A 13103-nucleotide genomic window follows, 5' to 3' on the forward strand; every position below is an offset into this window, starting at 1 on the left:
TCATGTATATTCCAGACCCTGTTATTGTTTAATTGTTGACTAGGTATTAGTCATTTTTGACAAAGTTCTAGTTTCAATACTGCACTGATCTTTTATCATATTGACAGCCTACCGACTCTGTTTAATCTCTGACAAACACTTGATACAGAAACTATAAATTACAAACATAACTACATCACATTTTTATGCCCCCAGTAGGGTGGCATATAGCAGTTGAACTGTCCGTCTGTCTGTCCGTCCGTCCGAAAACTTTAACATTGGCCATAACTTTTGCAATATTGAAGATAGCAACTTGATATTTGGCATGCATGTGTATCTCATGAAGCTGCACATTTTGAGTGGTGAAAGGTCAAGGTCATCCTTCAAGGTCAAAAGTTAAAAAATACAATCCAAGGGAAGTAATAAGCTTTAAAAGGGAGATAGTTTCTAAACCTGCCAAATGATGTGTTGAAATTTTATTTCAAAGCAGGACAATAGGGGGCATTGTGTTTCTGACAAACACATCTCTTGCTGAATAACTAAAAACGTTTTGAATAAAATTGTGTCGGCCATTCATTTTTTAGAGTTGTTTGTGCAGCCTGCTTCCTGTTTGTTGCCTTTCCACAATTTCTCTTGTCCTCTGTTTTGTTGGTGGATAGTAATTGTAAGGGATGCTTTTTGGAGCTCTGCCTTTAGTGAGACATTGATGAGGATTCTATTCTGTGCTCTGGCTTCTTAATACAAAGTGAAATATTCTACTTGTTTTCGGAAAATTTGGTAAGTTAAATGATTTTACTTCGATTCAGTTTGTTACTGTTCAATATCATTTGGCATGGTAACAATTAAATTGAACGGATTTTCAGCTGCAGCTTTGCACATCTCATACTTTAAATGTTCTTTAGAAAATTTGTTGCTTTTGGTTTTATTAGCCACTCATACGCTGCTCATGCAAATATTCTTCATTCAGGCTTTTCTTATTAGTTTTAAAGCTTGCTTACAGCACACCAGTCGTTTGGTCAACAAACAGTTTACATTACAAACATATAGGATTAACTCAACATAGCACTGAATTTCATGTGTTTTTTGTTTACTTTCAAGTCTCTCTTTTGTATCCTTGCTTTGAGGCTCTATTGACCACTGCATTTTCAGCTGGTGATGTTGTATCATCAGAGGATCAAGAGGAAGAAGAAGCTCCAGAAGTTGAAACTGAAGCTCCAGCTAATACAATAGAAGTTGAGTATATTGAGACCATCAGTAAGCAACCATTAGTTGAGACAGAAGCACCAACAGAAGAGACACAAGTTGAGTACAGAGAAACTGTGGAAAAAACGCTGGATTTTGAAACAGAGGAACCAACATATGAATCAACTACTGAAACAAAGGAAGAAATCAAAATACTTCCACCTGTTGAAACAACTGCTCCAGTTGAAACAACTGGGATCATTGAGAGAGAGTTAATCGTAGTGCAGAAGAAACCGAACGAGGTCACCACAATTCATATCGAGACTAAACAAGATGTAGAAGTCACCCCTACTGAGCATATAGCAGAAGAGATGCAGATTGAAATAAAGCCAAAGAAAGATGCCTTTGAAGAAATAAAAATTGAACTGACATCAAAGCCTATTGAACATGACATTGTTTTAAGTACATCTGAGATGGACATTAAAACTGTTGAAACAGTTTCTAATGTTGAAACACCTGCTCCTGTTGCAGAAATTGAGATTATCAAGAGAGAATCAATTGAAGTGCATAAGAAACCGAAAGATGTAACTGAAATTCAAATCAATACCAAACAAAATGTGGAAGTCACCACTACTGAGCAGGTTACAGAAGAAATTATGAGTGAAATAAAGCCAAAGAAAGATGTATTTGAAGAAATACAATTTGAACTTGCATCAAAGCCTATTGAACATGAATTTGTTGCAAGTACATCTGAAGAAAATATTGAAACTCTGAAAACAGTTTGCGACGTTGAAACACCAGCTCCATATGAAGAAATTGAGATTATAGATAGAGAATCAATTGAAGTGCATAAGGAACCGAAGATGGTCACAGAAATTCATGTTAAGACTGCTCAAGATGTGGATGTCATCCCTACTGAGCATATCACAGAAGAGATGAAGATTGAAATAAAGCCAAAGAAAGATGTATTTGAAGAAATACAATTTGAACTGACATCAAAGCCTATTGAACATGAATTTGTTGTAAATACATCTCAAGAAAACATTGAAACTCTGGAAACAGTTTGCCATGGTGAAACACCAGCTCCAGTTGAAGAAATTGAGATTATAGAGAGAGAATCAATTGACGTGCATAAAGAACTGAAGGTGGTCACAGAAATTCATGTCAAAACTGCTCAAGATGTGGAAGTCACCCCTACTGAGCACATCACAGAAGAAATGAAGATTGAAATAAAGCCAAAGAAAGATGTATTTGAAGAAATACAATTTGAACTGGCATCAAAGCCTATTGAACATGCATCTGTTGTAAGTACATCTCAAGAAAACATTGAAACAGTGGAAACCGTTTGCGATGTTGAAACATCAGCTCCAGTTGAAGAAATTGAGATTATAGAGAGAGAATCAATTGAAGTGCATAAGGAACCGAAGATGGTCACAGAAATTCATGTTAAGACTGCTCAAGATGTGGATGTCATCCCTACTGAGCATATCACAGAAGAGATGAAGATTGAAATAAAGCCAAAGAAAGATTTATTTGAAGAAATACAATTTGAACTGACATCAAAGCCTATTGAACATGAATTTGTTGTAAATACATCTCAAGAAAACATTGAAACTCTGGAAACAGTTTGCCATGTTGAAACAACAGCTCCAGTTGAAGAAATTGAGATTATAGAGAGAGAATCAATTGACGTGCATAAAGAACCGAAGGTGGTCACAGAAATTCATATCAACACTGAAGATGTGGAAGTCACCCCTACTGAGCAGTTGACAGAAGAGGTTATGATTGAAATAAAGCCAAAGAAAGACGAATTTGAAGAAATAGAAATTAAACTGAAAACAAATCTTAATGGACATGATCTTGTTGTAAGTACATCTCAAATCAACATTGAAACTATCAAAACTCTTCCTGATATCGAAACATCAGCTCCAGTTGAGGACATTGAGATGATCGAAAGAGAATCCATTGAAGAGCATAAGAAACCGAAGGAGGTCACGGAAATTCATATCAATACTGAACAAGATGTGGATGTCATCTCTACTGAGGTGATGAAAGAAGAGGTGAAGATTGAAATTAAGCCAAAGAAAGATGTATTTGATGAAATACAAATGGAACTGACATCAAAACCTATTGAACATGAAATTGTTGTAAGTTCATCTGAAAAAGACATTGAAACTGTGGAAACAGTTTCTAATGTTGAAATGCCAGCTCCACTTGATGAAATTGAAATAATCGAAAGAGAATCAATTGAAGTGCACAAGAAGCCGAAGGAGATCACGGAAATTCATATCGAGACTAAACAAGATATTGATGTCATCCCTACTGAGCAGATGACAGAAGAGATAAAGATTGAAATAAAGCCAAAGGACGATGAATTTGAAGAAATTCAAATTGAACTAACAGCAAAGCCTGTTGAACACGATATTAGTGTAAGTTCATCTGAAATCGAAATTGAAACTGCCGAAACAGTTTTTAATGTTGAAATGCCAGCTCCACTTGATGAAATTGAAATAATCCAAAGAGAAACAATTGAAGTTCATAGGAAGCCGAATGAAATCATGGATATTCATATCAAAACTGAACAAGATGTGGATGTAATCCCTACTGAGCTGATGACAGAAGATTTAATGATTGAAATAAAACCAAAGAAAGATGCTTTTGAAGAAATACAAATTGAACTGACATCGAAGCCTATTGAACATGACATTGTTGTAAGTTCATCTGAAATCGACATCGAAACTGTCAAAACAGTTCCTAATGTTGAACTGCAAGCTCCGCTTGAAGAAGTTCAGATTATCGATAGAGACTCAATTGAAGTGCATAAGAAAACAAAGGAGTTAACTGAAATTCATGTACATACTAAACAAGATGTGGAAGTGATCCCTATTGAGCAGATGACAGAAGAGATGAAGATTGAAATAAAGCCAAAGAAAGATCTATTTGAAGAAATACAAATTGAATTTACACCAAAGTCTATTAAACATGAAATTGTTATAAGCGATTCTGACATTAAAACTGATGTTATTCCAGATGTTCTAAAGACAGAACAATCTTTCAAAATAGATGAAAAACATCCCGTTAAGTCTACAGCACTCATTGAAATTCACAGTAAACCAGAAGATTCAGAATTACTTAAAGATGTTTCTTTTGCAGAAACTGTTGAAATTAAAGCAAAACCAAAAGACAGTCTGGTGGAAATTGACATAAGTTTACCGGATTCTTTTAAAGAAACAATTTGCATCGAACAGGATGAAGTTAAAAGTATTGGGACCTTAGATCAGCGTGTTTTTACAGAGTTGATAGAATTAAAGGAGGAGCAACCAAGCACCTTTGAGGAAACCATTGAAATTCAGCATGATGAAGTTGATAATATAGTATCCGATCATCATGTTGTTTCTGAGTTTATAGAGGTGGAAAGGCAACCATTCAAAGAGATGACAGAAGACATATCATCATTCAAAGAAGAAATTACAATCGATAAGAAACCTGTATTGCAAGAAATTGTGTTAGATGTAACAACTCTGAAACAAATTGATGCTCCTGTTGCTGAAATCATTGCAGCTGAAAGAGAGGTTTTTGATGGGCCTGAAGACATGATTGAATCAGAAATTGAGGCACCCAGTCAAGATATTGTTATTTCAGAAAGAGCGCAACTGGTTATTTATGAAGTTCCGGATGAATCTGAATTCATTTCTGAGACACACCTGGAAAAACAAGAACTGATACATAAAATTGAGGTAGATGTTGATGTTAATAGTGAAGCTACACAGAAAAAAGAATTTTCAAAAACAGAAGTAATTACTGAACTGGGTGAAGATACCATAGATCAGAAAATTTGTGAAGCTGACATTGTCAGACCCGATGAGGAGACAATGGTAATCCATACTGAAACCATACATGTTGAGTCTAAAAAACCAACCACAGTGCCTGAATTAGAAATAGTTGAAAAACCCATTGAAGATAATATTGAATCAATTGAAATGGAGACTGAAGTGCCAAGAGATGAATTAGTTGAAATTAGCCGAGAAACATTCATACTCGATAGGCAACAAGAATCACATGTTCAGGAAGACAAGCCGTATGTTTACCAAGCTGAAACGGAAGAAATCTTAGAAGACCAAGCTATCGAGAGACCAAAAGAAGAAACCATTGATTATATGAAAGAGACAATAGTAGTGCATACAAAGGATTCTTCCAATGTTTTCCCAGTTGAGACAACAGACGAAATAGCTGAAGCAAGTACAGTTGAGGATGAGATTGACATGCAAGTTTCTAAGGAATATGAAGAGACTGCATCAGTGGAAGAAATCAAATTGGACATTCAACTTCCCCAGGCTGCTTTGGAAGTAATGGCAGTTCAGCCTGAAGATGTAAAACATTTTGAACAGGAAGTTGAAGTTCCAAGTCTTGAAACTATTCAATACTCAAGGGAAACTATTGTTGTTGAATCTACAAAACCAGCAAACATTGATACCATTGAAGAGGTAATTCTGTCATCAGAGGTCTCACCATCAAGCAAAGAACTCACAGAAGCTCCAATCGTTGATGAATTCATTGAAACAAAACAAACAATTATTATCCAAACAAGACCAGAAACATCAGAAACGGCTGAAGAAGAGGTTGATGTAAAGGCACAGGAAACAAATGAGATAATTAAGGAAGTAGAAAATCCTACGGAAGAAACTGTAGAAGTTATAAGAGAAACATTTGTACATAAGGATAGTTTTCCAAGCCAAGTATCTTCTGTGGAGTTAGAAATTGAAAAGCCTGATGTGATTGATCTACCTGAAGAGGAAGTGTGCATGTCAGTTCTTGAAATTGTTACTCAAGTGAGTGAAACAGGAAATCTATCTCCAGAACAACCTACCGAAGCTACACCTGTGTCAAGTGAAATTGATGCTGATGTCACTGACATTAAACAGGTGGTATCTGAAAGTGTTCACGTGGAGGCACATCCTGAAGAGGAAAAAGTTACTTCAGTCATTCAAATACCTACTAAGGTATCTGAGGAAGAACATACTTTAGAAGAAATAGAATTGAAGAATGTTCCGTCTGAAGACATCATGCCTGAAGAAGCTGGAGAAACAGAAACTACCCCTGAATTTTTGGAAAGCGTGATCGATTTTGAAACTCCAACTGAGACATCTTTATCAGATGAATTGAAACAACCTGATGATGTTGTTGCTATTTCTCCAGACACTATAGACAAATATGCAGAGACTGTTTCGAGGTCAATTATTGAATCTGTAGATGTTCGCAAACAGCATTTGTCAGACGTCACAACAGAAGAACTTCAGTCAGAAGAAAGCATTTCCTCTGTTAAAATTCCTGATGAAGAAACTAAAACAATAACAAAGGTTGAGTTCATGCCAAGGGAGCATGCACAAAAATCTGTTCAGAAAACAACAGAAGCTAGTGTTATGCAAGTTGATTCAGTGTCTGAAAAATCGGAATTAATATCTGATGAAGTTATACAACAATATGCTGAGGAAATTACTAGAGACATTCTTGAAAAAGCTGCAAGAGGAGAACTAATTCAATTGGAGACACATGAAATAACTGACAATCAATTTGGAGAATTGCTATCAGTTGAGAAAGTTTTGCCTAAAGTTCCAGAATCTGAAATAAAGGATTCCCCAATAGAGACTGTGGTTGTAAAAGAAACAGAATTAATTGAGATAAAACCAAAACCAGAACTAAAAATTGTTGAAACTTTCCCGATAGATATAACAGCAACAGGAAATGTTACTTCTTCATTGGAAATTTCACCCAACAATAAAACAGAACTTGTTTCTGTGGAAATAGATGTTGGTGATAAAGATGCTAGTCGTTCTACCACCACTGTCTTAAAAAGAACTGAAGTGCCAAAACCTGAAAGCATTGTTGAAACAGAATCGGTTCATATTGATATTCCACTAAGTGGAACCTCTGAAGAATCTAAGCCCAAAGAGATAATTATCACTTTTAGAGATCAAACAAATATTGAAGAAACAACAGACAAAGAAACAACAACATACACCAGACTTGAACCGCTTGAAATACTAACTTCACAAAGTTTATTAGAAACTGAAAAGGTTCATATTGATGTATCACTTGCAAAACCTGACGACACGCAGCCTGAAGAAATCACTCTATCTGTTGAAGATACAACAGTTGTTGAAGAGGCAAGTGACCACTTGACTACAACTACAGTGTTTGCAAGACGTGCATCACTGGAAGTGCCAACTTTTGAAGGTTTTGTGGAAACAGAAAAGGTTCACATTGATATTCCAGTCAAAGAAACTCCTGAAGAAGCTCAACCTGAAGAAATAACATTAACTGTTCAGGATAAAACAGTTGTTGAAGAAACAAGCGACCACTTAACTACTACTACAGTGTTTGCAAGACGTGCATCACTGGAAGTGCCAACATTTGAAAGTTTTGTGGAAACAGAAAAGGTTCTTCTTGATTTTCCAGTCAAAGAAACACCTGAAGAAACTCAACCCAAAGAGATAACTATAACTGTTAGAGATCAAATACAGATAGAAGAAACAACAGACAAAGAAACAACAACATACACCAGACAAGAATCACTTGAAATACCAACTGCAGTGAGTTTAGTAGAAACTGAAAAGGTTCATATTGATGTTTCACTTGCAAAACCTGAAGACACACAGCCTGAAGAAATCACCTTAACTGTTGAAGATAAAACAGTTCTTGAAGAGACCAGTGACCACTCGACTACAACTACTGTGTTTGCAAGACGTGCATCACTGGAAGTGCCAACTTTTGAAAGTTTTGTGGAAACAGAAAAGGTTCACATTGATATTCCAGTCACAGAAACTCCTGAAGAAGCTCAACCTGAAGAAATAACCTTAACTGTTCAGGATAAAACAGTTGTTGAAGAAACAAGCGACCACTTAACTACTACTACTACAGTGTTTGCAAGACGTGCATCACTGGAAGTGCCAACTTTTGAAAGTTTTGTAGAAACAGAAAAGGTTCACATCGATATTCCAGTCAAAGAAACACCTGAAGAATTTCAACCTGAAGAAATAACATTAACTGTTCAGGATAAAACAGTTGTTGAAGAAACAAGCGACCTCATAACTACTACTACAGTGCTTACAAGGCGTGCATCACTGGAAGTGCCAACCTTTGAAAGTTTTGTGGAAACAGAAAACGTTGACATCGATATTCCAGTCAAAGAAACACCTGAAGAAACTCAACCTGAAGAAATAAAATTAACTGTTCAGGATAAAACAGTTGTTGAAGAAACAAGCGACCACTTAACTAGTACTAAAGTGCTTACAAGGCGTGCATCACTGGAAGTGCCAACATTTGAAAGTCCTGTGGAAACAGAAAAGGTTCACATTGATATTCCAGTCAAAGAAACACATGAAGAAACTCAACCTGAAGAAATAACATTAACTGTTCAGGATAAAACAGTTGTTGAAAAAACAAGCGACCACTTAACTACTACTACAGTGCTTACAAGGCGTGCATCACTGGAAGTGCCAACATTTGAAAGTTTTGTTGAGACAGAAAAGGTTCATATTGATATTCCTGTTGAGGATACACCTGATGAAACTGTGCCTAAAGAAATTACTATTACTGTCAAAGATAAAACAACTGTAGAAGAGACAACCACTTCTGTTGTTGAAGTACTTGAATATGCTCCAAAGTTCACACAAAATTTGACAGATCTTACAGTCAAGGAAGGTGACAAGGTTGAACTTACTGTTGAATTTAAAGGTGAACCTACTCCTGAGGTGACTTGGTATATCGATAATCAACCTGTGAATGAAAAGAAGGACTTAGTTGTTGTTATTGAAAAAGAATTCAGCAAGATTGTCATTCCAGAAACTTTCCTCAACCATGAAGGAGAATACAAGGTGGTTGTCACCAACACAATTTCCTCAGTCACCTCTATTTGCTACCTTACTGTTGTTTGTAAGTATTACTCTATGTTTTTACTCTTATTTTTTTCATGTTTTGGATGTTAACTTCTGGATATGCCATTATAGTTATAACATGCATATTTGCCTGTAATATTAAATGATGAATGTGGTAGTCTATTATATATGTAGAACTAAGTTTAAAAATCAGTGCATTTAATTCTCTCTTAATAACTCTTTTCTCTTTAATAACTCTTCTTTTATATTACAGGTGGAGGGAAATTTGTGCATGCCTCTTTCCATTTAATCCTTTGCATGTAAATTTTTTTTTCACAAAAGAGTTTTACCAATATGCCTGTGCCAAATGTAAACACACCTGAAAAAATATCTAACATGTATGTATCAAGATATTTGCAAAATTTTATGTCAGTTGCTGCTCATATTGAAACATACATTTTTATGTCCCCCACTATAGTAGTGGGGGACATATTGTTTTTGCCCTGTCTGTTGGTTGGTTGGTCTGTTGGTTGGTTGGTTGGTTGGTCTGTTTGCGCCAACTTTAACATTTTGCAATAACTTTTGCTATATTGAATATAGCAACTTGATATTTGGCATGCATGTGTATCTCATGGAGCTGCACATTTTGAGTGGTGAAAGGTCAAGGTCATCCTTCAAGGTCAGAGGTCAAATATATGTGGCCAAAATCGCTCATTTTATGAATACTTTTGCAAAATTGAAGATAGCAACTTGATATTTGGCATGCATGTGTATCTCATGGAGCTGCACATTTTGAGTGGTGAAAGGTCAAGGTCATCCTTCAAGGTCAGAGGTCAAATATATGTGGCCCAAATCGCTTATTTTATTAATACTTTTGCAATATTGAAGATAGCAACTTGATATTTGGCATGCATGTGTATCTGATGGGGCTGCACATTTTGAGTGGTGAAAGGTCAAGGTCATCCTTCAAGGTCAAATATATGGGTCAAAATTGCTCATGTAATGTCACTTCTTCAATATTGAAGCTAGCAATTTTATATTTGAAATGCATGTGTATCTCATGGAGCTGCACATTTTGAGTGGTGAAGGGTCAAGGTCATCCTTCAAGGTCAAACGTTTTATAGGGGGACATTGTGTTTCACAAACACATCTTGTTATAAAGTATTTATAAATAAGTTTACTATCTTGTTTCTATAGCAACTGGGGAGACCACTGATGATGATCAAAGCGTTAAGGAAACAACAACAACCACAACTACTGAGACTGTGGAACTTACACACGAGGAGAAGCCTCAAGGTAAAGCAAAATGCTTTCAAAGTTATTACTTGAATGCTTTCGATTTTTTGCATAGGGCCATAAATTTTGAGTTTCAGCTGTTGCTATTACGTTCAAATAGAATTATATTTTACCAGCATAAGCTAAAAATTCAATTGCTTTGTTCAAATATGAATCTGTATGGTCATCACACATTATCTAGTAAACAAGACTATTGCCAAGCAATATATGTCCCCTACCGGCTCCACCATTGTCAGAAATATATATTGTTTTTAATTTGTTGCCATAGCAACCATAATTTTTGACGTAGGAACAAAATGAAATGATGTGCATAATGTCCTTATTGCCATCTATCCATGTTTCAAGTTTCATGAACACATATTAAGAACTTTTAAAGTTATCGCAGGATCCAGAAAAGTGTGACAGACTGACAGATGCACAGAGCGCAAACCATAAGTCTCCTCCGGTGTAACCGGTAGCGGACAATAAACCAGTTCTTTTATAGATATCAATATCTATATTTACTCTTCTTCATGTGTTACAGAGTTGCCAGTAACTGAAGTCTCAGGAGAGACAATAATCCCTCGGAAGCCGGAAGAAGCTAAAGAGAGCAAACAAGATTTCGCGGCTCCCCGTTTCACAACGACCCTCCAGCACCATGTGGATGTTATGGAAGGAACAACACTGCGTGTCACCTGCCAGGTGATGGGCCTGCCAAGACCTGACGTCATGTGGTATATGGTAAGTGCTGATAGGAAACGGTTCAGTGATTGGCCCGCCAGGCCCTGAGGTCATGTGGTATATGGTAAGTGCTGACATGAAAGGGTTCAGTGATTGGCCCGCCAGGCCCTGAGGTCATGTGGTATATGGTAAGTGCTGACATGAAAGGATTCAGTGATTGGCCTGCCACGCCCTGAGGTCATGTGGTATATGGTAAGTGCTGACATGAAATGGTTAAGTTATTGGCCTGCCAGGCCCTGAAGTCATGTGGTATATGGTATGTGCCTCTATGAAAGGAGTTCAGTGCAACCTGACACGATGTTGGAAATGGTAAATGCTGACATGAAAGGGTTCAGTTGATATGGTTTATGGTAAGTTCACCTTTGTGGTTGCATCAAAATAAAATTGAAAGTAAAGATGATTTAAATGATAATAATTTGATGAAAAGTGACTTGTTACATCAAGGTTGAATCGAAATATAATAAAAATGATTTAAATGATAATTATATCCATATCACAACCATACCTTGTGTGGTCTATGATAAGTGCTGTTACAAAAGGTATCAGTCTTGTTTAACATTGAAAAGCATTATTGTCAAAAGTTCTAAAAAAGATTGTGAGATAGATTGTAAGAATAAAAATATAATTATCATAATAATGAAAGTACTCATATGGTTTAATGTACACACAACAAAGTCATTAATAACTTGCTTATACATTACTGCATTTTTTGGGGGGGTTTCATAATAATTAAATTGGAAATATTGCTCTTACTATATTGTTTCATCAGAAATATAAATTATTGTTTAATGGCTGATAGACAACTCTTGACTATGTATTGTGACTGTGTGACAGGTCGCCGTGGTGTAATGGATATGGTGTCCGCCTAGTGACCGGGAGGTCACGGGTTCGATCCCCACTGTGGGAGTATTCTTTAGATCTCACCCAAAGACACAAAGTACTGGTTCAAGGCCCAGGAAACGGACTCGAGAGCGAGAAGATTAAACTAAGTGTGTATTTTCTATATTGTTTTGTAGGATGACCAACCTCTACCTGAAGATGAGCGGTTCATCACTGAGTATCACAAGGACACAGTGACCTTGACCATACACAACGTAACCATTGACGACGAAGGTTATTACAAGGTCGAGGCCCGCAACGAACACGGAAGTGCCACAAGTGTTGTTGAAGTTTTCGTTCAAAGTAAGCATCATTCGCAAGCATGTTTGATGGTAGATCAGTGTAGATGTAGAACATTGCTGACTTTCGATCATTGGTCATACACTGTTGGGATTGTGTTGCTCATTTAATGAACATTTTATCAAGTGAAGTGAATTATTTATTTTGCTTATTTTGTGTTTATATGTGAAATTTGTAAATGCTAGTCACAGGGATTTTGTCATAGCTTTCTGTTTATGTGAATAATTTACACTTCTCAATTAAAAAACACTTTTATTATGAAAAAGTACAATTGTACACAAACAGCAAATAATTTTATAGATGTTTTATTAATGTAAATATCAGTATGTTTTTTAACAAATATTACATCAATTATTTCTTTATTAATGTATTTTTGGGAGCAATTATTCAACATGGACTGATAAAGATCTGTAACAGTTTTTTTTTTTTATATCCCTGCCGAAAAAAAAACGGAGGGGATATAGTAATTGGTCCTGTCCGTCTGTCCGTCAGTCTGTCCGTCCGGCTGAAACTTTGTCCGGAGCATAACTCCAAATCTATTCAATGGATTTACTTTAAACTTAGAATATAAACAGATGGCAACTAGGAGAAGTGCAGTGACCCAGAACCATGACTCTATCTACCTTAGTTTTTGAATTATCTCCCCTTTTATATAATTTTAAAGACAATTTTTGTCCGAAGCATAACTCTAAATCTACTGAAGGGATTTATTGTCCGAAGCATAACTCTAAATCTACTGAAGGGATTTACTTGAAACTTAAACAGATGGCAAGTATGAGAAGTGCAGTGACTAAGAACCATAACTCTATCTACCTTAGTGTTTGAGTTATATCCCGTTATTTAATTTCAAAGTAAATTTTTGTCCGGAGCATA

General features: G+C 36.1%; 1 protein-coding gene across 1 annotated transcript in view; it reads left to right on the forward strand.

Annotated features, from left to right (window-relative positions):
• LOC127849279 (titin-like) overlaps positions 1-13103 on the forward strand; it is a 215281-nt gene that overhangs the window by 162478 nt on the left and 39700 nt on the right. Inside the window, 4 exon segments of the mRNA XM_052381996.1 lie at positions 1129-9093; positions 10233-10331; positions 10855-11051; positions 12068-12233. Of these exon segments, the coding sequence (XP_052237956.1) occupies positions 1129-9093; positions 10233-10331; positions 10855-11051; positions 12068-12233 (8427 nt within the window).

Source organism: Dreissena polymorpha, chromosome 10, assembly GCF_020536995.1.
Source record: "Dreissena polymorpha isolate Duluth1 chromosome 10, UMN_Dpol_1.0, whole genome shotgun sequence".
NCBI classification, from domain to species: domain Eukaryota; kingdom Metazoa; phylum Mollusca; class Bivalvia; order Myida; family Dreissenidae; genus Dreissena; species Dreissena polymorpha.